General features: G+C 42.2%; 2 protein-coding genes across 2 annotated transcripts; one reads left to right on the top strand and one right to left on the bottom strand.

Moving 5' to 3' along the window:
• Nucleotides 1–9,104: 9,104 nt before the first annotated feature.
• On the bottom strand, nt 9,105–12,002 carry LOC133711052 (uncharacterized). The gene is made up of 3 exons (XM_062137227.1): nt 11,583–12,002; nt 9,646–9,887; nt 9,105–9,543 (listed from the first exon to the last, which is right to left on the bottom strand). Exons 1-3 carry the CDS (start codon nt 11,964–11,966, stop codon nt 9,294–9,296), a joined length of 876 nt encoding a protein of 291 aa, XP_061993211.1. The 5' UTR covers nt 11,967–12,002; the 3' UTR covers nt 9,105–9,293.
• Nucleotides 12,003–14,865: 2,863 nt separating this feature from the next.
• LOC133711273 (uncharacterized) lies at nt 14,866–16,212 on the top strand. The gene has a single exon (XM_062137424.1). It carries the CDS (start codon nt 14,866–14,868, stop codon nt 16,210–16,212), a length of 1,347 nt encoding a protein of 448 aa, XP_061993408.1.
• Nucleotides 16,213–25,132: the final 8,920 nt, after the last annotated feature.

Raw genomic sequence — 25,132 nt, 5'->3', positions numbered from 1 at the left:
TTGCCTCTAAGGCTGCTCTATTTGCTTCCAAAGCTTGAGCTTGCTCAATAGTTAGCACGTCCTGGCTAGGCTCGAGAATCTTATCTAGGATTCCATCGGCCTTGAGATGCTGGCGGACATCACGAACCCACCTGTGATATTCAGAGCCAGTTGTTCCCAATGGAGCAAAGTCCAATTTGTTCAGGTTATTCATCCTGAAAGAGAACAAGAAAAAGGGTTAGTTTCGGAGCGTAAAAGGCTACCACGAAAACATATAAAATTTCTGAGCATAGTCGCTTCCAATAAATTAGGAATTTCCGAGCTTAGTCGCTTCCAAGAAATTCGATTCCAAGAGGGGTTGGATTAGATCGAAACAATGATGTGTTTGTGGTCGATCATAACTTCTCAACAAACTCTAAGTTTGGAGGACTCTACAAACTCTAAGCTTGGAGTGAGCACGAACCCCCACAGTTCGGCTTTTGGTCTCCCCTATGAAGAAGAAAGAGGGGTAGAAGAAGGGAGGTTGCAAGTCCCCGAGAAAAGAAAAAAAGAATGAAAAACTTCAAAAACGGGAACTTTTAGTAAAGTTTACCTTGAAAAATAGCCGGAAATCTTGACCGGAAAAGTTGTTTAAGATGGCCGGAAAAAGGTCGCCGGAGGTCACCGGAAACTGGTGGCCGGAGCTAGGCAGGGCGGTGGAGGGCAGTTGCGGGGGCTGCTGCAGGCTTGTGCAGGGCTGCTGCAGGGGCTGTGCAGGGCTGCTGCAGGGGCTCTCGGCAGATATCGGCAGGGGTTCGGCAGCTGCTCGGCAGGTGTGCGGAAGGCTGTCGGCAGGTGCGCAGGACTCTCGGCAGGTGCGCGCAGGGCTCTCGGCAGCTTCTCGGCAGGTGCGCAGGGCTCTCGGCAGGTCTTGCGGATGCTTCGGCAGATGCTCGGCAGGGCTCGGCAGCTGCTCGGCAGATCTCGACAGGGGCTCGGCAGATGTGCGCACAGGCTTCGGCAGCTGCTCGGCAGATGCGCAGGGGCAGGCACAAGGCAAGCACAGGGGCTTCCTGTAGCGAGGCTAACCCGAGCGGTTCAGCCTATTCCGGCGGCCGGTTCAGGCGGTTTCCGGCCAGTTCCGGTGGTTCCGCCGCTGGTTCTGGGTTCCTTGAGGCTAGGGCTTCAATATGTGGGGCGGTGGATGTTGGAATTTGAGGGCTACGAAATTAGGGTTTCAGGGTTAGTGCTTCGTGCTGATAACGTGTTGTAGAGAAACTGAAATTTGAGAGGAAATCGCTGTGTATTCTCATTGATAATAGGGGCCTCTTTATATAGAGGATTACAATGTATAGAATCTCAATCATACAAGGAAAGTAATCGTACATTGAATAGGAATCTAGATCCTTCTAATTTAACCCTATTACCACTAGGTCAAGTAACCTAGAGTTTGGGCCAAACACAAATAGAGATATCTTTAAACAAGTATGAAATTAAATAAATTAAAGAAAACAAACTTGGTTTCGAAAAAATAAAACAATCCTAGCACACGCGCGTGTTGATGCAAGCGTGCGTAGCGATGTTTTTGGCCTTTTTTTTTCTTTCTTTTTCTTGGCCTGCTTTTTTATTTTTTTTTCTTTTCTGGGCTGCAGGCCTTGTTTATTCTTTTTTTTTCTTTGCTTCTTTTTTTTCTCTGGGCCGCAGGGCCTTTTTTTTTTTTTTTTTTGGGCCGGGTCACGTTTTGTTTTCTTTTTTCTTTTTTTCTCTCTCTTCTTCGCGTCTTCTTTCCTCTCTTCTTCTTTCTGGTTTACTGATGGTGGCTCATGCAGGGCGGTTAGGCAGCGTAGGCGCCAGGGGGGGCGCTGGGATTTGCGGCCGGTGCTAGGATTGGTGCTACAGGATGAGTGGCTGGGTAGATCAATATCTGGAGGAGCACTGGTGTCCGGCGACGATGTGTGCAGAGGCGCTGGGCAGAGCACGCTAGGCACCTGGGGCTGGGCAGCGAGGTAGCGGGTGGGCTGCTACGTCGTCGCCAATCTGGGTGCTGCGATGGTGGGGAGAATCCAGATGGGTGCTGCAACGGTGCAGAGGAGTCGTAGTTGAGGTCGAGATCGGGTCTCAAGGGCAGCGCGAAGATCAATTGCTCTGGTCCTGCTGTTGGGTGCGGAGATCAATTTCTCTTGGCTGGGTGCGGTGAGGCCGCGCAAGGGTGGAGGTGGGGTGAGGCCGGCGGAAAAAAAAAAAAAAAATCTTTTATTTTTTATTTTTTTTGGATAGCGGCAGAAAAGAAGAAATATTTTTCCTTCTTAGGTTTTGGTTTTTTTTTTTCGACTGAAAGAAACTAGAAACTAGAGTTTTTTTTTTCTTCGCTATTGGCTTTGAGCGTGCTGATAACGTGTAAAAGTAAAATGACAATTGGAATTGGTCTACTCATTTCATTTCATAGCCCCTTTATATAGGGATGGAATTACAATGGAAATATCGATTAACATCAATTATAATAATGATAGTAAATACTGATTGTGATGTGATTGCAATTCTTTGATTCCCTCTTCGTCTGTTTCTTTGACGAGGGCACATAATGTGCTTTTCCTTTAACATTTTTTTTATTTTTTTAGACTATTTTACTCTCACCTCTTTGTTACATAGAGGAAGAGAGAGAGAGAGAGTGAGTGAAAGAGAGAGAAGTCATAGGAAACTTCGCCGGAGTTCGGTCAACTGCCGCCGGATTCCGGCCAACTATCGCAGGATTCCAGTCACGGGCCGGATTCCGACCAACTATTGCCTGATTCCGGTCACCGGCCGCCATCCTCCGGACTTCTCTAAAAACTTCGCCGGAGGTATCTAAAGAGGCCATCGAAGATCTCATAGATCGCCGGAAATGTTTATTGCCCCCCAATAGAGGGGCAACAGAGGTTTATGAAACCTCGGCAGAAGTCCCCAAAGAGGTTATTAGAGATCTCATATGGGTCGGAGAGGTTTCTTGCCCCCCACCAATAAACCTATATTGCCCTCTAATAGATCTTTCGGTCACCGAAATGGGAACTAATCTCTCTAAAATTAGACAAATAAAACTTTCATTAAGGAAAAAAAGCGAGAAGATTACATCAATTCAAAATACTTATTGTCCCCAATAGACCTTTAATAAACCTCTATTGTCCCCAATAAAATCTTCTTCTTTTTTTTTCTTTCCTTCTAGGCCTTCTGCCCCCATTTTACCAAAAAAAAAAAAAAAAGGACGTCGGCCTTTTGAGATAGAATAACAGACAAAGTGAAAGAGCTATAAAATTCCTATTGCCCCTAGTGACAAGCATGGAGTGTACTCAGTGAAAAGCGGTTATCATGTTGCTAGATGGACTGCTTCAATGCCCACCCAAGCATCTACCTCTGGTGGCCACGACGGAATGAGAGGTTTGTGGAAGAAGGTATGGAGTGCCAATGTTCAGCCCAAGGTGAGAGCTTTTGTTTGGAGACTTATCAAGAATATTTTACCTACAAAAGATGCTTTAAGAAGAAAGGTACATTTGGAGGATGCTTCGTGTGTCTTTTGCAAAGGAGACGTTGAATCCAGTTTGCATGTGTTCAAAAATTGTAACGTTGTTGCATGTTTTTGGCTCTATAGTGCCCTCGGGTTGCGGGCCCACAATCATGAAGCTCCAACTATGAAGGAATGGGTTCATGATATGGTGGGTAGATTAAAGAAAGAGGAAGTGGATGTTTTCTTCATGGGTCTTTGGTCCATCTGGGAAGAAAGGAATAGGTTGGTTTGGAATGGGGGTAGCTTTAATCCCATGCATGCAGTAGCCTGGTCCATGCAATTGCTGGGTGATTACCAACGTCTACACCCTCAGAGGAACAACAAGAAAGATAGGAGAGTGACTGTGCAAAAGTGGGTGGCTCCACCTTGAGGTAGACTGAAACTCAACGTTGATGGTGCGTTTCGGAGTGAGTTTGGAAATGGTGGAATTGGAGTGGTTGCACGTGATGAGCTGGGCAGATTCAAAGGGGCGTGGTCCAAGTTTGTTCCACATATGGGTTCAGCTCTGCATGGGGAAGGCGAGGCTTGTAGAGTAGGGTTAGCATGGGCTATTAGCCAAGGTTGGAAGGAGGTGGAACTTGAGAGCGACTCTTCGACCGTGGTCGCTGCTTTGACTCATCATGGTGGGGGCTCCTCTGAGGTAAGCCGCATTCTTGATGACTGCAAGGGTTATTTGCAAGAGTTTGATTTTATTAGAATTCGGCATATCTTTCGTGAAGCAAATAGTGTGGCTGATCGTTTAGCGTACTTTGCTAGCTTAGATCATTCTATTGGTCTTATTTTAGATGAGGCACTTGGTTTCTTACAGGATGGTCTCTATGAGGATAATTGTACTATGCCTATGAACGCTCAGGGTTCAGGTATTACGTCCCCCCTGATGCGGCAAAATATAATAAATAATAATATGGGCGTGGGGATGAGCCTCCCGGCTTGACTGGGTTCCAAACCCCATTATTAAAAAAAAAGTAACCTTTCGCTTTCACTCTGCCCATTTCACCACACATTTCTTCTTCCTCACAAATACCCACATATAGAAACCAAATATCACTCATTTCACAAATTCGTTGGAGATTTAACATACTCGCAAGTACCCAAATTGGATTTTTTGGTTTTCTGAATCTGAGAGTTCGGAGCAAAGCGATTTGAAAAACTCAAATAAAATTCATAGATATAAAATCATGGACGGTGATTCATGGAGCGCTCATCTTTCCACTGCCTCAAAGCCTTACCAATCCACTCTTCAATCTTGAGAAGCTGCGGGGTTTGAGTTGTCGCCGGCTCCCCATCATCCGGTTGCAGAAGAAGACCGATGCAGCTTCTCGATCTATGACACGTTGCGCAGAGCATCTAGATTTGGAGGCTCTCGTCACTGTCGCTATCGCAGGTGAGAACGTTGTCGACGAAGAAGACTGGAGCGACAGGGGGGAGAGAGAGAGAGAGAGAGAGTGTGTGCAGATCATGGAAGAGCAGAAAGAGAGAGAGATATAGAGGGCACATGTAATAAATTAATTAAGTCAAGGGCAAAACTGTTATTTTGCTTTAGACAGGGTGGGAATAAAAATTTGTTATTGGGGTAAGTGAAATAATTTTAGCCAATTTTGGTGTTTTAAGTCAAGGACCTTTAAAAAAATGTATGAGAAATTTTTATTGGCATCCTTAAGGAGTTAAGGAAAACCGCTGAACACTTGAAATCTGAGTTTGAGATCAAAGATCTTGAGAGAACACGGTTTTGCCTCGTTTGGAACTTGAGGACCTTGAAGATGGTATCCTGATTCATCAATGAGCTTATACCCAAAAGATGCTTAGGCGTTTCAATACTGATAAAGTTAAGCCTTCAAGCACCCCAATGGTTGTTCGTAGTCTTGATCCAAAGAAGCATCCATTCCGTCCAAAAGATGACGATGAAGACGTGTTACAGGCAAAAATTCCCTATCTAAGTGCAATAGGCGCATTATTGTACTTAGCTCAATGCACAAGACCGGACATCTCTTTCGCCGTGAACTTGTTAGTTAGATATAGGTATGCGCCAACACGACGCCATTAGACTGGTGTTAAAGATATATTTCGTTACCTAAGTGGTACGATTGATATGGGCTTGTTCTATCCCTACAGAGAGACGATGGATTCAGACCCATCAGGGACGCCACTAATAGTGGTCTGCGTTCCCTCTCCCCATCCCAAAATGACATAAGTGTTATGGAAGGTTTTGCTGATGTTGGGTACCTCTCTGACCCACACAAAGGTCGTTCCCAAACTGGTTATGTATTCACCATGGGTAAAACCGCGATATCTTGGAGGTCTACAAAACAGACCCTAGTCGCTACTTCTTCGAACCATGCAGAGATTATTGCTCTTCACGAAGCAGTTCGTGAATGTATATGGCTTAGATCCATAATTACGCATGTTCGAAGCAATTGTGGTTTGAAATCTACCACAAATGAGCCTACCAGCATTTATGAGGATAATGCTGCTTGCATAGAGCAAATGAAGCAAGGCTACATCAATACCAAGCATATATCGCCCAAATTCTTCTACAATCAGCAACAACAAAAGCTCCTCAAGATCAGAGTGAACCAGGTTCGATCTAAGGACAATGTGACAGACTTATTCACTAAGTCACTACCTAAATCCACGTTCGAGAAACATGTTGCAAATATTGGTTTGCGAAAGTTATCCGAACTCCCATGATCGTAGTCATCAGGGGGAGACGCAGACATCAGGGGGAGATGTCAACATGTTGATCTTGAAACGTGAAGGGTGTGTTGTGCTCTTTTTCCCCTTCGACCGAGGTTATTTTTGTCCTACATGATTTTTGTTACTCAGCAAGGTTTTTAATGAGGCAACGAGAAGAGCACCACGTTTGGGCAACACAAGGGGGAGTGTTCAAGTAAATCCAGAATATGTGTCTGACCCAAATTCTAGGTTACTTGCTCTAGTTGTAATAGGGTTAGCATTAGAGATATTCGTAGATATCCAATCAATGTACGATTATGTTTCCTTATACGACTCTATATTTCTCTACATGTAATGAGTTTTTATCACCAACGGTGTCTACATTTTTTTGCACCGAACAGAATGATACCCAACTTTCAAAAGTGATCAAAATAATACCTAAACTTTTAAAAACAAATCAACTTGATACCTCAGCTTTCCGTCACTTCTCTGTTAAAATTGATCACATGTGGTGCATGTGAGGTGTTTTTTTTTTTGGGTTATAATAGTATTTTCACACAAAAACTAATTTTGAATTATTTTTTATTTTATTTTGTTGATTCTCTTCTTCTTCTTCTATCGTCTACCTCTCTCTCTCTCTCCCCCTTTTCCTTTATTTTTTCAGAAGGTGGGAAACATCCCAAGTCCCAACCTTATTTGTTTCTAAGATGGTGGAATTGAAATTGAATGGAAGATTTTAATTCTATAGAAGAAGAAGATTGGGTTATAGATGTTTGATGACCCTTCTGACCACAAATCACTTCAATTTATGAGTTTGATTTTGCATCTATGCATCTCTGTATTCAGTTTCAGATTTCAATTCTACAAAATTTTTAATTCGAATTACAATTTTGTGGTGTCATCGGCGGCGGTGAGACCATTGTATTTTCAAACAGTTCTATTGCTTAATAACCATTGATCCAACTACTTTTACATAAACAAGAAAAAAGCTTGGGTTAGATACAATATGCAGAAGGAAGATGATTGAACTAAAGTCGCGCAATCACAAGTAAAGAATAATTAAGCTTGGATAGTATATAGATTCAAAACTAGCTAAAATAGATAGCACTGATGAAGACGTATTTCTAAGGTGGCTAGCCAAAATGACTTTGTAGCTACTTTGACAAAAAATTGATTCAAAAATAGTTAGCATTGCTAAAGATGCTCTTAGTGCATTTCTTGTCTTCAATAAAAAAGAATTCTATAGAAAAGTTTATATATAAAAACTTCCTAGTTTTGCCAACTAATAATAGTACCTTGCACCAAAAATAGAAATAATAATAGGTACTAAACTTGTTACCATATATATAATTAAATTTACTTTTACTTCTCGGCCTACCCAACTTATAAATTTTACTTCTGCCCCTGCATACCAATCATATATTGTCTTTAACAAAAGCGAATGGTCGGAAGGGATATCATTTTGATTCATCGGTGGCATCTCTTTGTTTTGTCACCTTTCAGAGGGGAATGAGTAGTGGCCAGATGCCTATGACAAAGCTAATACAATCTCAATCCCATCTCACTTATTTAGAATTTTCCATTACCATCTTAAGTAAGTCTCAATCATGTTGTTCTATATCAAGGACAATCCAACAAATAAGCACAAACATCACAAGTCTCATGATCCTTCAAAACAAACCGTGCAGGTAATCTCTTCCCAACAATCCATGAAAACCTGTCCAGGTTCAAGACAAAAGATTTCACGTCCAAGTTCAAGATAAAAGGTCACTAACATAATTATATGATTTTTTATCACCAACGATGTCTAAACTTTTTTTGCATCGGACAGAATGATACCTAACTTTCAAAAGTGATCAAAATAATACCTAAACTTTTAAAAACAAATCAACTTGATATCTCGGCTTATTTTCCGTTACTTCTTTGTTAAAATTGATCACATGCGGTGCATGTGAGGTGTTTTTTGGGGTTATAATAGTATTTTCCCACAAAAATTAATTTTTAATTATTTTCTATTTTATTTTGTTGATTCTCTTATTCTTCTTCTATCGTCTACCTCTCTCTCTCTCTCTCTCTCTCCTCCATTTTTCTTTATTTTTTAAGAAGGTGGGAAACATCCTAACCTTATTTGTTTCTAACATGGTGGAATTGAAATTGTATGGAAGATTTTAATTCTATAGAAGAAGAAGATTGGGTTATAGATGTTTGATCATCCTTCTGACCACAAATCACTTCAATTTATGGGTTTGATTTTGCATCTGTGTATCTCTGTATTCAGTTTCAAATTCCAATTCTGCAAAATTTTTGAATTCGAATTACAATTTTGTGGTGTCATCGGCGGCGGCGAGACCATTGTATTTTCACACAGTTCTATTGCTTAATAACCATTGATCCAACTACTTTTACATAAACAAGAAAAAAGCTTGGGTTACAGATGCAATATGCAGAAGGAAGATGATTGAACTAAAGTCACGCAATCACAACTAAAGAAGAATTAAGCTTTGATAGTTTGGTTGTAGATGACTAGAGGCAATATGCAGATTGCAAAAGAATGAGGAAGAACAAGAACAAAAAAAGAGAGAGAAAAAATTAGAGGATAATATGACATTCCAACTAAATATTTAGTGAAAGGTTATAATGTTATATATACCCTTAGTTTTAATGGAGATGTGACAGAAAATGGACAGATGTATGAAATTGATCAATTTTTATAAGTCTAGGTACCTTTTTGATCACTTTTGAAAGTATGGTATGAAATTAATCAATTTTTATAGGTCTAGGTACCTATTTGATCACTTTTAAAAGTTAGGTATCATTATGTCCGGTGCAAGAAAGTTTTGACCCTAGTGGTAAAAAAAACCCACATGTAATTCTCTACATAAATAGGCCCTGTTATCAATCAAAGCATAGCAAATTCTCTCTCAAATATCATTATTTGAGATTTGAGAAGTACAGTACATGAACCGATGAAAGTCGCTTCTGGTATGATTATTGACCACAACAGCTTGCTAGTAGCTAGCCATCAAAAGTGACAGGCAAGACTCGAATACAGAACATAAACACTGGTAGCAGCGGTACAAGAACACAACAAACTGAAACACAATACACAGGGAGATGCAATGCATTACTCGAATTTCTTGATGAAGTCGTGAATGTGTTCACTGATTTCATCGGCCTTTTCTTGGTTGTTATAATGGGCAACTCCTTCCATTACAACCACCTCTTCCAAGAACGGCACATATTTCTTGAACCCGCCATTGTGTATGAAATCCTTGGCGCCAAGAGAATTATAAACTAGGTCTTGGTCTCCCACAATGAACTTAACTGGAACTTTCACTTGAGCGCCAGTCCAGGGTGCAAGGAGTTCCCAATTTCTGCCGAGAAATAAAACAAACCATCAACATTACATTGGCATTTGGACATCAAAGAAGGAACTTCTAATCAGTAAACATGTAACCAGAGTTTGAAGTACATACCGGTCAAGGTTTCGGTAGTAGTTTATGCCACCAGTGAAGCCCTTCTTCTCAAATTTGCTAACGTAGTAGTTAACATCATCCTCAGACAACCAACTTGGCAAGGGGATCGGAGCATCTGGGGGATGTCCAAAGAGTTTACCTTTAGGGAGGAAAAGCGGACCAGGGTGGCGAAAGGTCAAGAATTCCCTAATAACTCTTGCAGTACCAATTTGGGCGAACTCGGCTTCTATCTCTCCAGGCTCCTACAAGGTGAGTAAGTAATTTGTCTATCATAATCAAATCAATTGCAATCTCAGTTTTTGTTTCTAGAATGAACTAATTTCGATGACTCCAACAAAACTGTGTCGTCAAGTTACTACCCTTTAGAAAAATGGTAATACAACATGATGTAAAATGAGCGGGAATGGGGGTGTTCTTACAGGATTGGAGAATTAAAAAACTATTCACAACTTCATATATATAAAAAGTGCATTTAAAATCCCGCTCCATTTTCATCTAAAATTATTTACTAACTTTTGCATATCAGATGAAACCATGATCTTCTGGAATCTAATTAGACCCGCCTCCACCGCTGGAGAGAGTTGGAATAAACGTTAAGTTTAAGGTCGAGACCAATGATACAGAACACTCTTGCACAACAATCTAATCGGTCAACCACTAAGCGAGGTTAGCTAGCTTATCTAGTCTTCCCCCACTATTGGACTTGTGACCACGAAAGCTTTGATTGTATCCTGCTGGGCCTGATTTCAGGCTAAGATGTTTATGCCCTTACGGCCCTCTGAATGATTCTTCTTCACGACTAAAAATAGTATAATACTATAATCCAACTATGCATTGACAAGCAGAAACTGCAGTTAATAATAATTTAATTACTAAATACATGCGGGATCAAGATTCATTAGATAGTGATTGGTCATTATTTTACGTCAAAATGGCAGAGAATATCCAATACTTACATTAAATCAATCAATTTCAACAGTAGATCTTTTGTTTTTGACACTGACGTCTTTAAATTTGAAAAGGTTAAACAGCAACATATATATATATATATATATATATATATATATATATATATGGAAAATTTCACAAACAGTACACCAAATAGATGGCACTAATAATTCTTATACATAAAGTTCTAAACCAAGCATTTCGGTACACGAAATCTGAAACTCGACCCACTATCGGTACACGACGTCCGCACCTGAGAAATCCTATATATATATATACATATATATATATAGGATTTTTCTCAGGTGCGGACGTCTGTACCGAAATTTCGGTACGGATTTCCTGTTTTCGACCACTTTCCGGCCACATTTTTACATCTTAACCGTTCAATTTTTAGGTCCTAATTGCAGTTTACACGAACGGATCGAATCTGTCGAACCGGAACCGTTCGTATTTATGATGGTAAATTGCAGTTTTGGAAGCCTTAACGATCACCAAATTGGCTGAAATTTTGCAGAGGTGATCTATACATTAGGACCTAAAAACTGAACGGTTAAGATGTAAAAATGTGGCCGGAATGTGATCGAAAACGGGAAATCCGTACCGAAATTTTGGTACGGACGTCCGCACCGTAGCCGGACTGATATATATATATATATATATATATATTATTATTATTTTTTTTTTTTTTTGATGACCTACAACAACACATATGTTGTGAAATAATATGTTTGACCATAAAAAAATGTTGTGAAATAATGATTGACCCAACAAATCAGAAAACAGAGGAATTCAGATGATTAGATAAAACTGGGAAAGAAAGATGCTCAAATTGATCTAAATTCTCAATTCTACACGGGAAAAAAAAATTAAAGCTCTTTGCACCCAAAAAAAAAAAAAAAACATATCCATACCAACGGATTAAGGGAAAAACTAAAATATTATGAACCAAAAAAAAAAAAAAATAGGGTAGGGGGAGAAGATCAAACCTGAAATCTGCACATATAATAGTCGTCCCCATAAGCAGCTTTCATGGATTCAACAAACTTCATCTGAGGATTTCTAGGAATGAATTGCACGCTCAAGTTGACCAGAGCCTTGACTCGGTCCGGCCGAAACAGGCAGAGATACCAAGCCATGATTGCCCCCCAGTCGTGCCCGACCACGAACACCTTCTCCTGGTCGCCGGCGACGGCGTCCAATAGCGCCACGGCTCGGTAGCCGAGCAAGGCCAGGGTCTGGATTTGGTGCCTCCATGAGTACCAGAGCTCCGGGAAGCCGTGGAGGAATAGGACCACCGGGCCTTGGCCTTTCTCGGCTACGTGCATGTTGATGCCGTTGACTTTGACTGTTCTGTGCTCTACTCCCTCCATATCTCTTCTTCTTGTTTCTCTCCTTGTTGATGTTCCAGAAATCTGAACTCAGTGAGAACGGTGAGTGATGATATATATATAGTGGTGGTCCTCTAGCTATTTGAGCCTTTGAGGTATATCTATTTTATATATTATGTCGATGATAGCGAGAGAGTTCTTTTTTTTTTTTTTTGGCTCTCTAGCTATCTGAGCCTGTGAGCTATACCGTATACGGTATATCTATTTTGTATAGGGTGAGTCTAGTTAGACCTCCTAATTTGCTATTTACTGTTTTACCTCTTTTATAAAAAATACAAGCTTTTGGCCCTCATATATCCAAAAAAAAAAAAACTACAAGCGAATATTGCAACTGTCTGCAATCCCAATAGAGTTCCAATGCGATATGTTTACACTATTTCTTTGCAGATCCAATATGTTTTATCTGTGGTCTCTCTATCAAACTTAAGGAACTATGAATTAATTTATATTAATCTTTCATTTAGCAACAAAAGCAATCCAATGGGTTATTTCTGAATAAATCTGAGCAACGGAGGTAGCGAAAATTAGTATTCTACAATCCTTTACTAAAGAAATATAATTTCTATTCTCATTATCAACATGCAAACTTTGTTTTGCAACCAAACAATTAACTCAAACCAATTCCTCTTTTTTTCTTTCTTTTCTTTGCGAATATTTGTTTCTGGTCTTGCGCCGCCGACCAAATCGTGGAAGCTTTGAGGTGAACTTGGTACCCGGCAACCAACTCGAGCTGAAGATATAAATGAATGGAATAGGAAGTTGATAAAATGGTATTCAAATATGTAAAATAAAAATAAGCGTAAGTTAGGAAATTTGATGGACAAAAATAAAGGAGGAGGTATAAAAAGCAAATTGGGAGGTCTGAATAGAACCACCCTTTTGTATATTATGTCGATAATAGCAAGAGAGAGAGTTTTTTTTTTTTTTAATTAAAGGGGGTGTCAACCCATGGGATGTAAAGTACGAAACATTACAAAATGACTCACCCAAACAGGCGGACTACAACAATATTGAGCCATGAATAAAAAACTTATAGTAAAGACCTAGACTAATCAAACATAATGTAATCTGAGAAATAAGGCTTCAAGTACCACAGTAACCTGACACTATCAGGGAAGCCTTCGAACACAGCCAAGAGTCTTCCCCAATTTTATTCAAATACCGAAAGAAACACCCTACACTGAAGGCGCTTCCCCGGGCTCAGTGAAAAGATAAAAATAAAAAGTGGCTGCCCGCTAACCCAACTAGCTGCAAGCTAAGTAAAAAGAGGAAAAAAAAACTCAAACTAAAACGTAGGCCCAAAGGCAGGGAGAGTTTGGGCCTAGGGTTTGGAGTTTGGGCCTACGGACCAAACTCCAAACCCTAGATGCAGTCCCACCAAGCCTGCTTGATGCTTGCAACCCCAGAACCATCCACCCCTAGAACACCGCCGTTTTTGGAATCCTCCATCAGCAGAGCCCTAGCATTTCTGCCAGCGCTCAAGTCAACTCCCCCAACAGCAGACAGAAGAGCTCGTTGGATAAAAAAACATCGCCTCTCGACCACCCCGGCAATCGAGCCACACCACTTCCTAGACCAAACCCACGTCCAACACCAGGCTGTCTACTCTCAAAACTAGGGTCACCAAAAGATCGAACCAACTGGTCCGACACAGTAGCACAGCCCCAAGCATCGGGAGGAGAGCCCGAAGCCACCACTACGTTGCCAGCGGATGCGATCGCACCAAATGTAACCTTAGGCCCCCATAAAGTAGAGAAGCCAAAATCTGATTTCTCTGGTGCTTGAAGCCGGGCGATGTCATCAACACTGTCTGCTTCGCCACCATCAAGAGGAGAAGCAAGAAATAAGGTGAGAACGAAAAGTCCCGCCATCAGAGAGAGAACGGAAAGAGCCATATTTTCCAATTAAGGTTGAGTGTTTCTTGTTTATTCCAGGAGATGATATTCACATGCCCTTTTGTGTTATAAATTATTGATTACAGACCCTTCTGTGTGTTAATTAGAACATAAAAGGGTGTGTGATTAGTATTTTTAATGGAAAATAGTGTGTGAATATCACTTTTCCTTCGGTTTAGGATTTGTATTTGAGCTCTTTGGGCCTGCTGTCCTTTTTGGGCTTTTATTGAAGTTTCTTACAGACCAAAAAACAACAATGCATGTATAACATATTGTAAGCTTGTAACTAACCCCATAGTCCTATAAGAGCAAATGCACCCATGAACCAAGGGCAATTGCTGATTTGTCAATCAAATTGGTACTACCAATCCACTATTCATCCCAAATTGGCAATTGCCTCTAGCTTATACAATGCACCAATGAAAGACAATTTGCCTGCCAATCCACTATTCACACTTCAAATTTGAATAATTTATTAAACTTATAATTTAATTAACTAAAAAATTAACAATTAGATTAATCATACAATGTTAATTTAATAAAAAAACTAATGCATAAGTTTTAAAAACAAATAAAATTATATATCAAGTATAAATATTGTTCCCGGAAAAAAAAAAGTTATCATTATGATAAAAAAAAAAATCCATGACACTTGATAAGATTATCGACCAATCTTCATTTGTCATGTGTCGACTTTAGATACTTTTTTCTTACAAAAAATATATATGATTTCTGATAAGATAATCGCCCAATCTTCATTGGACACATGTCAACGTCAGATATCGTTATCTTCTGAAAATATATCTAGGATATGTGATAAGATTTTCAACCTATGTAAACGTGACACGTATACTTATCCTAACTTTTTATCTTTCAATTTTGGTAATAAATAAGCTTCAGACTCCATTCTCTGCTCACACATTCCTCTCATTCTACACCTACATTTCTTTTGAAATCTATCATCCATTTCATTTCTCCTTTTTCCGATGGAAGAATTGAACAAATGGTTGTTAGAAAGGGAGCGTGAAAATATGGAAGAGCTCGAGCGGATTCAAGCTACAAACTCTCAAGCGGCTACAATGGTGGCGCAATATCAATTATCGGAGACACCTAGAGGGCATGGTTCAAGACCTGGCCGTGCCCCAAATGTCGAAAGACATAGAGAAGTCCGTGGTCATTTTCTCCTGGAGGATTATTTTGTCGAAAGTCCAGTGTACGACGAAGCAGGCTTTCGAAGGAGGTACAGAATGCAAACACATGTCTTCCAACGCATAATGACGGATCTTTGCAACCTCGATAGTTTTTGGGGGCAAAAATCAGATGCCACTGGAAAAATGGGATTGCTTCCTGAACAAAAAATGACAGGTGCCCTGAGAATGCTTGCGTACGGTGCAGCTGCTGATCAATGTGATGAAATCACTAGAATGGGAGCTTCTACGGCGCTGAAATGTCTGAAGAAGTTCTGTAGACAAGTCGAGTTTCTTTACGCTGGGTGGTTCCTTCGTCCTCCAAATCCTGCTGACTTACATAGGCTTCTCAATAGAGGACAACGCCGTAGGTTTTCAGGCATGATTGGAAGCATCGATTGCATGCATTGGGAGTGGAAGAATTGCCCAACTGGCTGGGCTGGAGCTTTCTCGGGTCGAAAGGGTAGACCAACTATTATTCTTGAAGCAGTGGCGTCTTACGATACGCATATATGGCATGCTTTCTTTGGAACCCCTGGAGCTCAAAATGACCTCAATGTTCTTGGTGCATCTAATGTGTTCGAGCGTGTCATAGGTGGAACTGCTCCTCTGGTTGAGTTTGAGGTCAATAACAAAATGTACACTAATGGTTATTACCTTGCTGATGGAATATACCCGAGGTGGTCAACTTTTGTCAAAACAATATCGAATCCCAGAACAGATGAGGAGAAACACTTTTGCAAAAAACAAGAGGCTTACCGCAAAGATGTGGAAAGGTGTTTTGGTATCCTCCAATCTCGATGGGCCATACTGCGTCATGGTGCTAGGTTGTTTAAACTGGAGGATCTTCGAGCCATCATGATAAGTTGTATCATTCTTCATAACATGATTGTGGAGGATGAGTTTGTTGAGGAAGAATTTGCGGAGCCTGAAGAAGCTGATCTAATGAATCCAGCAATGGCAACCGTCTATGATCGGCCTATGCATCCTGATACTGGAGAAGCTATTCCTTTCGAACCAGTGGGGAGAGATGGACAGAATCTTCGTTCATTCATGGATCGTGAATTTCAGGTAGAGTCGGTCTACCTCCACAAATGCCTACAAGATGATTTGGTGATGCACAACTGGAACATGGATGGTAACTGAGTATGAACCACCACAATTTATTAATTAGATTTGAATAAATGGTGGTTTGTAATTTCAAATAATGTATTCTATGTTTGTGTGCTTTATTAATATGTTTGGTTTTCTTTGTAATTTTAACCCATGTTTATCTATCTTTGAGAATAAAGTTTGGTTTGACATCAATAGAATATTGTCATTGCAATTACAAACTTGTATTACTATTGTTATTGTTATGTTTATAATTTAATTTATTCATAGCACAAAAATTTTATTTCATAAAATTAAAATTACATAAGTGAAATTTAAATTACATTAAAAAATAAACTTGATTTCCTAAACAACATTTAAATTTAGTCGAATTGAGGTATGTAGCAACCGCTACTACAACCATTAGACATTGTTTTTGCTACGATATCACCCTTCTTCTTTTTCCACCAAGCCTTTGATTGTGGTGTCATGGAATTAGTATCCATGGCCATAATTCTTACATCTTCTTTCGCCTCTTCAAATTCAAATACATTTTTTGTGTGAGCAGCCATTTCTTCGTTTCTTTTCTTCACTAGCTCAACAGAAGCTTGGGTTGATTCGGCCATGGCTTGAATAGCAAGAGCCATACTTTCTGCTGCATCTTGCGCCTTCTTTCCTTTCTTCTTTGCTTCTTTGGCTCTCTTTTGTCCCATTGGTGTTGGCATGGAGCTTGATGGTTTCTCCGAAACGATATCATCATCCAACTCAATTGGAGACTCATTTTCGGAGCCAGTAGCTGTCGAATATGATGCCGGTGGTTGAGGATTAGATGGTGGATCAACAAAAAACGAGTGGTACTTAACTTTCTCCCAACATTCAAATTTATCAAATTTCTTGGGATATTTTTTCATGAAGATCCCTTGAGTTTGATTCATCTAAACAATGACAATGAAGCAATAAAAATCAACCAATAGAAATCAAATATTTGTAAGAGACAAATTTAACTTTAAAACATAAATAATAATAATAAAAATCAATACCTCGTCCATCTTATTGGTGCCGCTATGTATACGATTACGGGAGGTCATTTGTGCATTGTGCCAATTTTTGAGAATTTTTTTCAACGTTCGAAACTGAGATTGGAGAGCTTGAGGAGTTCGGCTTGTAGGTGGTGTTTGGCTCCAATTTTGTTGCAGCTGGTCAACAGTCTCTTTTCTTGTGTGGGCGTGCCAGCACCGTTCGGGTCCGGTCGTCGGGGGTGTCCCTTGACCTGACTTCTATCAAGCGATTGTGGACGAGGAGAGCACCAACCTCGTCGCGGGATTCTTTGTGCCTTGTGGTAAGGACTTTGCTGTAGTTTCTTCTTGTTCACACAATCGATACTCAATATTGTAGATTGAGCAGAGCGACATCACCGAGAAGTGTTGAGATCTTGCTAAAGCATGACTTTAGCTTGGCTGGGTTGCTAGGGCGTTACCCTTGCTTGGCTGGTTCTGTAACCGTTGTGGTCGCGGCACTACCGTCGGCTCCCAAGGAGACTAGGACCGAAGTACGTTGACAGAGGGTTTGGTGGCACTGAAAGTCGACTTCTGAGAAGACTAGGACTAGGAGTGTGATCACCGGTAAGAGAAAGAGAAGGAGAGGAGTTGCTCTTAGAGAGGTTGCTCTAGAGAGAACTTAGATCATCTTAGAGATGTTTTGATGTATTGTGTTGTTGTTTTAATTGGTCATTTGTGGTGTTTTTTGGTCGTGGTACTACAATCGGCTCCCAAGGAGACTAGGACCGAAGTACGTTGACAGAGGGTTTGGTGGCACTAATAGTCGGCTCCAAAGGAGACTAGGACTTAGAGTGTGATCACCGATAAGAGAAGGAGAAAGAGAGGAGTTGCTCTTAGAGAGGTTGCTCTAGAGAGAACTTAGATCATCTTAGAGATGTTTTGATGAATGAATTGGTGTTGTATGTTGTAGCCTCTATTTATAGGCTACCAAGCAACACTATTTGGCCTTAAACAACTCATAATAGGTTAGGTTTTAGCACTTAAACATTAATGGAATGTTAGGTTTGAATACTTAAACACTTAATGGAATTTGTTAGGTTTAAGTCATTTTCTGCTCCCTTATCCCTCAATTTTTATCTCCACTAAGAACTCAGATTCAACCTTCGATTTCTTCATATGAAATGATCCACCATGAATGTAGATTATTGTGGTAAAATTTCAGAATTTATTTCCATGTGGTTGGGCCGGAAATGCTGCTGGACCTCTTACAGGTCCAGTTTCCAAGCCAGTTTCCAAGTTTTGCTTCTGCAGAAAATTGGACTGTTTGTTTGAAGGTTTTCCACTCCGAACGAGCTTTGGCACTCTTCATAAGAAATTATCAATGGGATGTCTAGAATTAATCTGGAAAGTTTCAACTCATTTGGAGTTCGGATGGTTAGTCCGCCATCCCTCATTTCTTGTCTAGCTCGCTTTCTCCTAGCCGAAGTAGGAAAATGTGCTAAAGTTGATTTTTCATTTCCATGTTTGGTAGGCCTTATTTAGCCTCTTAATAATATATTTTTGAACTTATCGAAAATATATATGTGAGCCACTGATATTGGCTCAATTTCTCCAAGACACGCTTTGTCAAACAAAAATGCTCATTTTGGGTCCAAACATTGCCCCCCAGACCTCGAAGTCAAAGGTCTTCGTCTTGACTGAAGAGGTCTTGAATCAACACTACTCTTATAATGTTGTTGCTCCAAAGCCACTTGTATTGGCTTGACTGATAATACTTGACTGATTCCATATAGGCCTCTAAATAGGCCATAAAGCTTGAATGCCACAATCTGGATTGCCTTTGTTATGAACTGATGCTTCCTTTGCCAACATTATTGCCCCCCATGGATCTGGCGAAACTTGGGTAGGTTGTAGGAGATCAAAACTTTAGCGTGCCCCCCATGTCTTATGTGAAGAAACTGTCTACGACTCCTCCGAGTCCCAGACATTGGGAAAGTATTTCTTCAAGTATCTGCCATTGATAGGGTTATGATGGACAACTCCATCCAGGTCCTTGAGATGAAAAGCTCATTTCTCTAAGATTTTATAAATGAAAATCTCCAAATATTTCTTCGCTAACCACTTCTAATGTTGCGACTCGATCATAGGCCTCTTTCTCCACTAAGTACGAAGATAACCTATCGTACAAGGAGTGGAAGGCCTCTACCCCTTCCTCAGGAAGGTCGTAATCCATTAATTATCCATTGCGTGGGGCACAGCATGGCCGGGCCTCGCTAGGTCTTCTTTTGCAAGCGTGAGCCCCCACTGTGCCAACTCAGAAGCCGTCACCCCTGTGGGGCGGCCCTTGTTGTCGATGTTACTGACTTGCAATGGAGTAATTGGCTCAAAATAGTACCTGGCATCTACGTAATTCGCGGAAACAGGGAAAGGGCGAGGGTCTGCTTTAATTATCTCAGCCTTATCTGTCACCCTGTTCCACATGATCAACTCTTGGTGGAGTGTTGACGGAACACAATAGCTCCGATGAATCCAATCTCTTCCCAGGATGGCACTGTAGGCCGCGTAACAATCCGTAACGAAGAACGCATAAACGCCTTCCGCGGGACCCACCTTGATTTTTAGGAACAGTAAACCTAACGTCTTGGTTACTGTGCCCGCGAAGTTCTTCAATGTGAGAGAGGTAGACTGGATCTTCTCCTTCTTGATTCCCAAAAGCTGCATGGTCCTTGTAGTAATGACATTCACAGCCGCGCCGGTATCAACCATTATCTTGCTGACCTTAGTCCCATTAATTTCCACTGTAATATACAAAGGTCGCATGTGTTGCACCATGGCGGGCGTGGGTCTTGTGAAGCTCATGAAGAAACCCTTGCTGTTAGCATCTTCAGTCTCAAGGAACACTGCTTTTTCCACCGGTGTTGTTGCGGCTGAAGTGATCTGCAACTGCTGTTCTTCAATCACGTTAGTTTCTATGCATTCCTGCGCAGCGACTGGTAAGGCATACTTAGCAGGGAGCACATAAACCATATTGCAAGAGGTATCCACCATTTCTGTTTCGTCCATGTCATCATCAAGATTGAGCTTGGGTTCATTTGCTGGGATATCGGCGTTGAACCTTTTAACCATGAAAGCAACCAATGATTCCTCTGCGGGGTTTACCGCCTTGGCTTGTTCGTGCTCCTGTACCATGGGAACCTGGTTCAGCGACTCTGAAATTTGTTTTGCCGCTGGCACTTCCTCTGGGAGAGCGACCACCAAGCTTTGAACTTTCTTACGCCTCCACTGCACAGTCGCGGACCTATTGTCTTTGCCCCCCAGCCTGTCAAATATTGAAGGCTCGCTATCTCTTCCTTCGAGAGATATTCTCCGCCAAACGCTAGGTTTGCGGGTTGGTGGCGATTCTCGCTTCGCGGGAGCTAGGGACTTCTCCTGACTTTCCTTCTGGCGAGCGCTGGTTTTTGAAGCCCGTTGCGACATCTTAGGAAGCTGCTGGAGAACCCGCGAAGCGATGAACCTTTTGGAGGTCAGTGCCTCCACCTGTCTCTGGTATTCTTCTGGAGATCTCACCAACTGCGATGGTTTAATCAACCCCTGATCCAGCGCTTCTAAGGTTCGCTTTGCTTCTCCAAACCTCCGCTGGAGTTTTCTCTTCCTTAAAGAGCTCATTTCCACTGCCTTGCCCTTCTTCTGGGTATACCATCTGCCTTCCTTGATAGTGGACGTCGGCACCGGAGGAATATACGGTCTGGTCATAACGTCTGACCGCTCATTTGCTCTTTCTTCTTCCCTCGCAACCTTCAATTTCTTGAACAAATTAGAGTCCCTTGGATAAGAAGTTCCTGACCCAGCGTGCATTCTCGGACTACCTGGTTGGAAGCTTCTAGAATGTGCTGGTAACTTTATTGGTGGTAAAGTACCAAAGCGAACGGTCTGTTCTTCCTCTTCGTGCAACGCCTGGATATCACATTCCTCCTTGCACTTTGAACATAGCACGACAGGTGGGGCCGACTTTGATCTCCGCTTCACGGACTGCTCCATCACCTTTTCTAAGCCCCCAGTGGTACGATTTGGGCTCAGCCTCTGTTGATCCTTTGTGTCCCAAACTACGTCAACCATGTTGACTCCAGTGTCTGGGAAAGGATCCAAATCTACCAGCGTCGCAGCTGTTGCTGGTGCTTCAACCTGTAAGCTACCATTATTCAACCAGATCTGAATCTGATCCTTCAACTTGACACAGTCGGCTGTGTTGTGATTCCACAAATTTTAGAGCTTACAATATTTTTTCCCCCTTAATTGCTCCGGTTTGGGGAATTGTCCGAAGTCGGTCTTCACCATCTTCGCAGCGATCATCTCATCTAGGATCTCATGAGCTTTATTCGCATTATAAGTGTAACTTACGAATTCAGGTTTGGTGAAGACCACCGACTTGAGTTTCATTGGCTCTTTACACAGCTTCAGCTGCTTTAGCGTTGACGCCTTCTTCCCAGTGAGCTCGAGCGCTGCTACCTCGTCCTCTTTGGATTCTTCAGCCTCTGCCAGGCCGGATTCCTCACACTTATAGTAAGGATCATAGGAACTTGATTGATGGCTGAGCGCAGCCACTGTTCTATGCTTCCCAGGCATGTATGTTCCCTTCGAGGCGTTTTTCATAGCGTCCATCTCCCTGAGCAAGTGCTCGAAACTTCCTACTTCTGTGATAAGTTCCCCCATGGAATTGAACATGCTTCCATGCTGTTTTTTGCGTTGGCGGGGCTCTAAGCCTTTGATTGCCAACTTCACCAGTTCTTTCTCCGGTAGAATCACGTTCAACTTTCCTTTCTGGATCTGAAAGCGCTGAAGGTACATGACAGCGGATTCAGTTGGCTGCTGAGCCATCTGAGTGAGTGAAGCCAGATCTACTTCCGGCTCGATAGTCCCGAAGGTTTCTTTAAACAACTTTTCCATCGCGGGCCAACTCGCGACAGATCCTGGTTGCAGCTTAGTGAACCAGGTGAAGGCAGACCCTGACAAAGAAGTGGCGAAGATATTACACTTTAGGTTGTCATCGTTCTGGTACTGGCCACACTGTACTCGAAACCTGACCAAATGGGCCGCGGCACTTTCGACTTCCTCTCCCGAGAAAGTAGAGAACGTGATGTTCTTATATCCCTTAGGATAAGGTGATTGCATAATGTGCGGTGGGAAAGGCCCGTGATAGGACTCCTCCAAGTTAGGCCTCTGGTTCGCGGCCCTAATCATCTCCTCTACCTCTTCTCGTCGCACATAACCTGGGCCAGGAGGAGGAGGTGCAGCCACCGTCTGATGGGCCGTTTGCACAGGAGGCACCGCGTGGCTAGTAGTTGCTGTTCCATCTTCCAGGCGAACGACCCGAGGAATACTGGGTTGTTGAAGAGTAATCGCTGGTGCGGACACATCCTTGGCCAAAGCAGTGATTTTGATTGGAGTGCCCGTCTGATCAATCCCATAGTAATTCCCTGGGAGCTCTTGGTAGACATTCTCTGCCCCATCGCTATCATACTGAGTAAAAACAACAGGATCAGCCAGGGTACCGTCACCGAACTTCAGAGTTTTGCTCTTTGGCCCAATCGATAGTGTTGCTTTGTCTTTGCCACCAATCAACAACGCTTTGTCCTTGGTTTTGGTAGACATTGCGGTGGCAGCTGCAGAGGGTGTGGCAATACTGCTGATAGCCTTCTCGCGGGCATTAGGCGGAATGTACTTACCGGATGCAGAGAGTTGGTCAAGGGAACCGAGGATGGCGTTGGGATCTCCCAATGCTTTATTCAGAACCTCCTTGGCATGTCCCAATTCGCCTTGCTGCATGGCAACTTGGGTCGCGAGATTGGATCCCTCACTGCGAATAGCCGCGACTTCTGTGAGAACGACCTTAGTCTGCGTAGCTTGGGCATTTATCAAGGTCACGAGCTGTTCATGTTGCTCCTGCGCTTGTCGTGACGTGTGGTCTATATGCCCTTGCAACAGCTCCGTATTGCGCTCCATCTCCAGCCTGACTTTCATTATCAGATTGTTGGACATCCGTCGCTGCTCCTCGAATCTTTTAGCCGTCTTTGCCCAGAATGTACTATTGTTTTTTCGCATGATGTTAAGTTGCGCTTCCAGGCTGGCGTTTTCTGGGATAGGGATGGGTACAAAAACATCCGCTCTCACCTCGTCCTCAGCCACCCTGGTGGTATCAGACGCTCCTCCGACCTCATTAGGCTGGGCGGTGAGAACTGCCTCGCCCTCAGTAGCGGGCTGTTGACTTTCTCCTCGTTCGGTCGTCATCTCTGTTGATGGCGTGTGGAGAAAAAATCTTTGAATTACTAATTCTTCCGAAAGACCACGACAGTCTGCACGCGAGTGCGGTCTGTAACTGGAGGTCTTGTGTTTCGGGCAATTAACGTAAACCTTTTGATAAGGGTTTGCGCTTGACTTCCCAATGGCTTCTGGATGTCTGAATTGAAAGTAGCTGAATTCAATAAGACACTGTGAATCAAGGTTTAGACGTGCGGCCCAAGTATAGTCACCTAGACACAAACTTTCTTTCAAATCCTTTGGGCAACCTTACTGAAATGGCCAGGTGGGGGAGGGCGAACAAAAGAGGCAGAATCCATTTTGGCATGAACTACTCCCACATAGTGGTTTAGGCCCATTTGTACGCACTTCTGGATTCAATAACCTGTTATGAACGTTGTCCCCTTTCTAGACACCATTTCACATAGGCTATACTTACTAAGATGAGAAAGATCATAAGTATGAAGACAGTTCAACAAGTGTTAATAAAAACCGCCCTTAACCTTAAGGGACCTGAACTAGGCACCAATAAGGAGTTTAGGTTAATATTAACAAAAGAGACTTCACCTATTCCGTTATGATTCACAACCCCTTACTAACCTCAACTTCTTAATAGTGGTGTGATTTACAGCTCACAGTTTGTCCCACTGGGCGTGCCAAAATGTTTGGCTCCAATTTTGTTGCAGCTGGTCAACAGTCTCTTTTCTTGCGTGGGCGTGCCAGCACCGTTCGGGTGCAATCGTCGGGGGTGTCCCTTGACCTGACTTCTATCAAGCGATTGTGGACGAGGAGAGCACCAACCTCGTCGCGGGATTCTTTGTGCCTTGTGGTAAGGACTTTGCTGTAGTTTCTTCTTGTTCACACAATCGATACTCAATATTGTAGATTGAGCAGAGCGACATCACCGAGAAGTGTTGAGATCTTGCTAAAGCGTGACTTTAGCTTGGCTGGGTTGCTAGGGCGTTACCCTTGCTTGGCTGGTTCTGTAACCGTTGTGGTCGCGGCACTACCGTCGGCTCCCAAGGAGACTAGGACCGAAGTACGTTGACAGAGGGTTTGGTGGCACTGAAAGTCGGCTTCTGAGAAGACTAGGACTAGGAGTGTGATCACCGGTAAGAGAAAGAGAAGGAGAGGAGTTGCTCTTAGAGAGGTTGCTCTAGAGAGAACTTAGATCATCTTAGAGATGTTTTGATGTATTGTGTTGTTGTTTTAATTGGTCATTTGTGGTGTTTTTTGGTCGTGGTACTACAATCGGCTCCCAAGGAGACTAGGACCGAAGTACGTTGACAGAGGGTTTGGTGGCACTAATAGTCGGCTCCAAAGGAGACTAGGACTTAGAGTGTGATCACCGATAAGAGAAGGAGAAAGAGAGGAGTTGCTCTTAGAGAGGTTGCTCTAGAGAGAACTTAGATCATCTTAGAGATGTTTTGATGAATGAATTGGTGTTGTATGTTGTAGCCTCTATTTATAGGCTACCAAGCAACACTATTTGGCCTTAAACAACTCATAATAGGTTAGGTTTTAGCACTTAAACATTAATGGAATGTTAGGTTTGAATACTTAAACACTTAATGGAATTTGTTAGGTTTAAGTCATTTTCTGCTCCCTTATCCCTCAATTTTTATCTCCACTAAGAACTCAGATTCAACCTTCGATTTCTTCATATGAAATGATCCACCATG

Source organism: Rosa rugosa, chromosome 5 (genome assembly GCF_958449725.1).
Source record: "Rosa rugosa chromosome 5, drRosRugo1.1, whole genome shotgun sequence".
Lineage (NCBI taxonomy): Eukaryota > Viridiplantae > Streptophyta > Magnoliopsida > Rosales > Rosaceae > Rosa > Rosa rugosa.
This window is presented reverse-complemented; position numbering and strand designations above follow the sequence as displayed.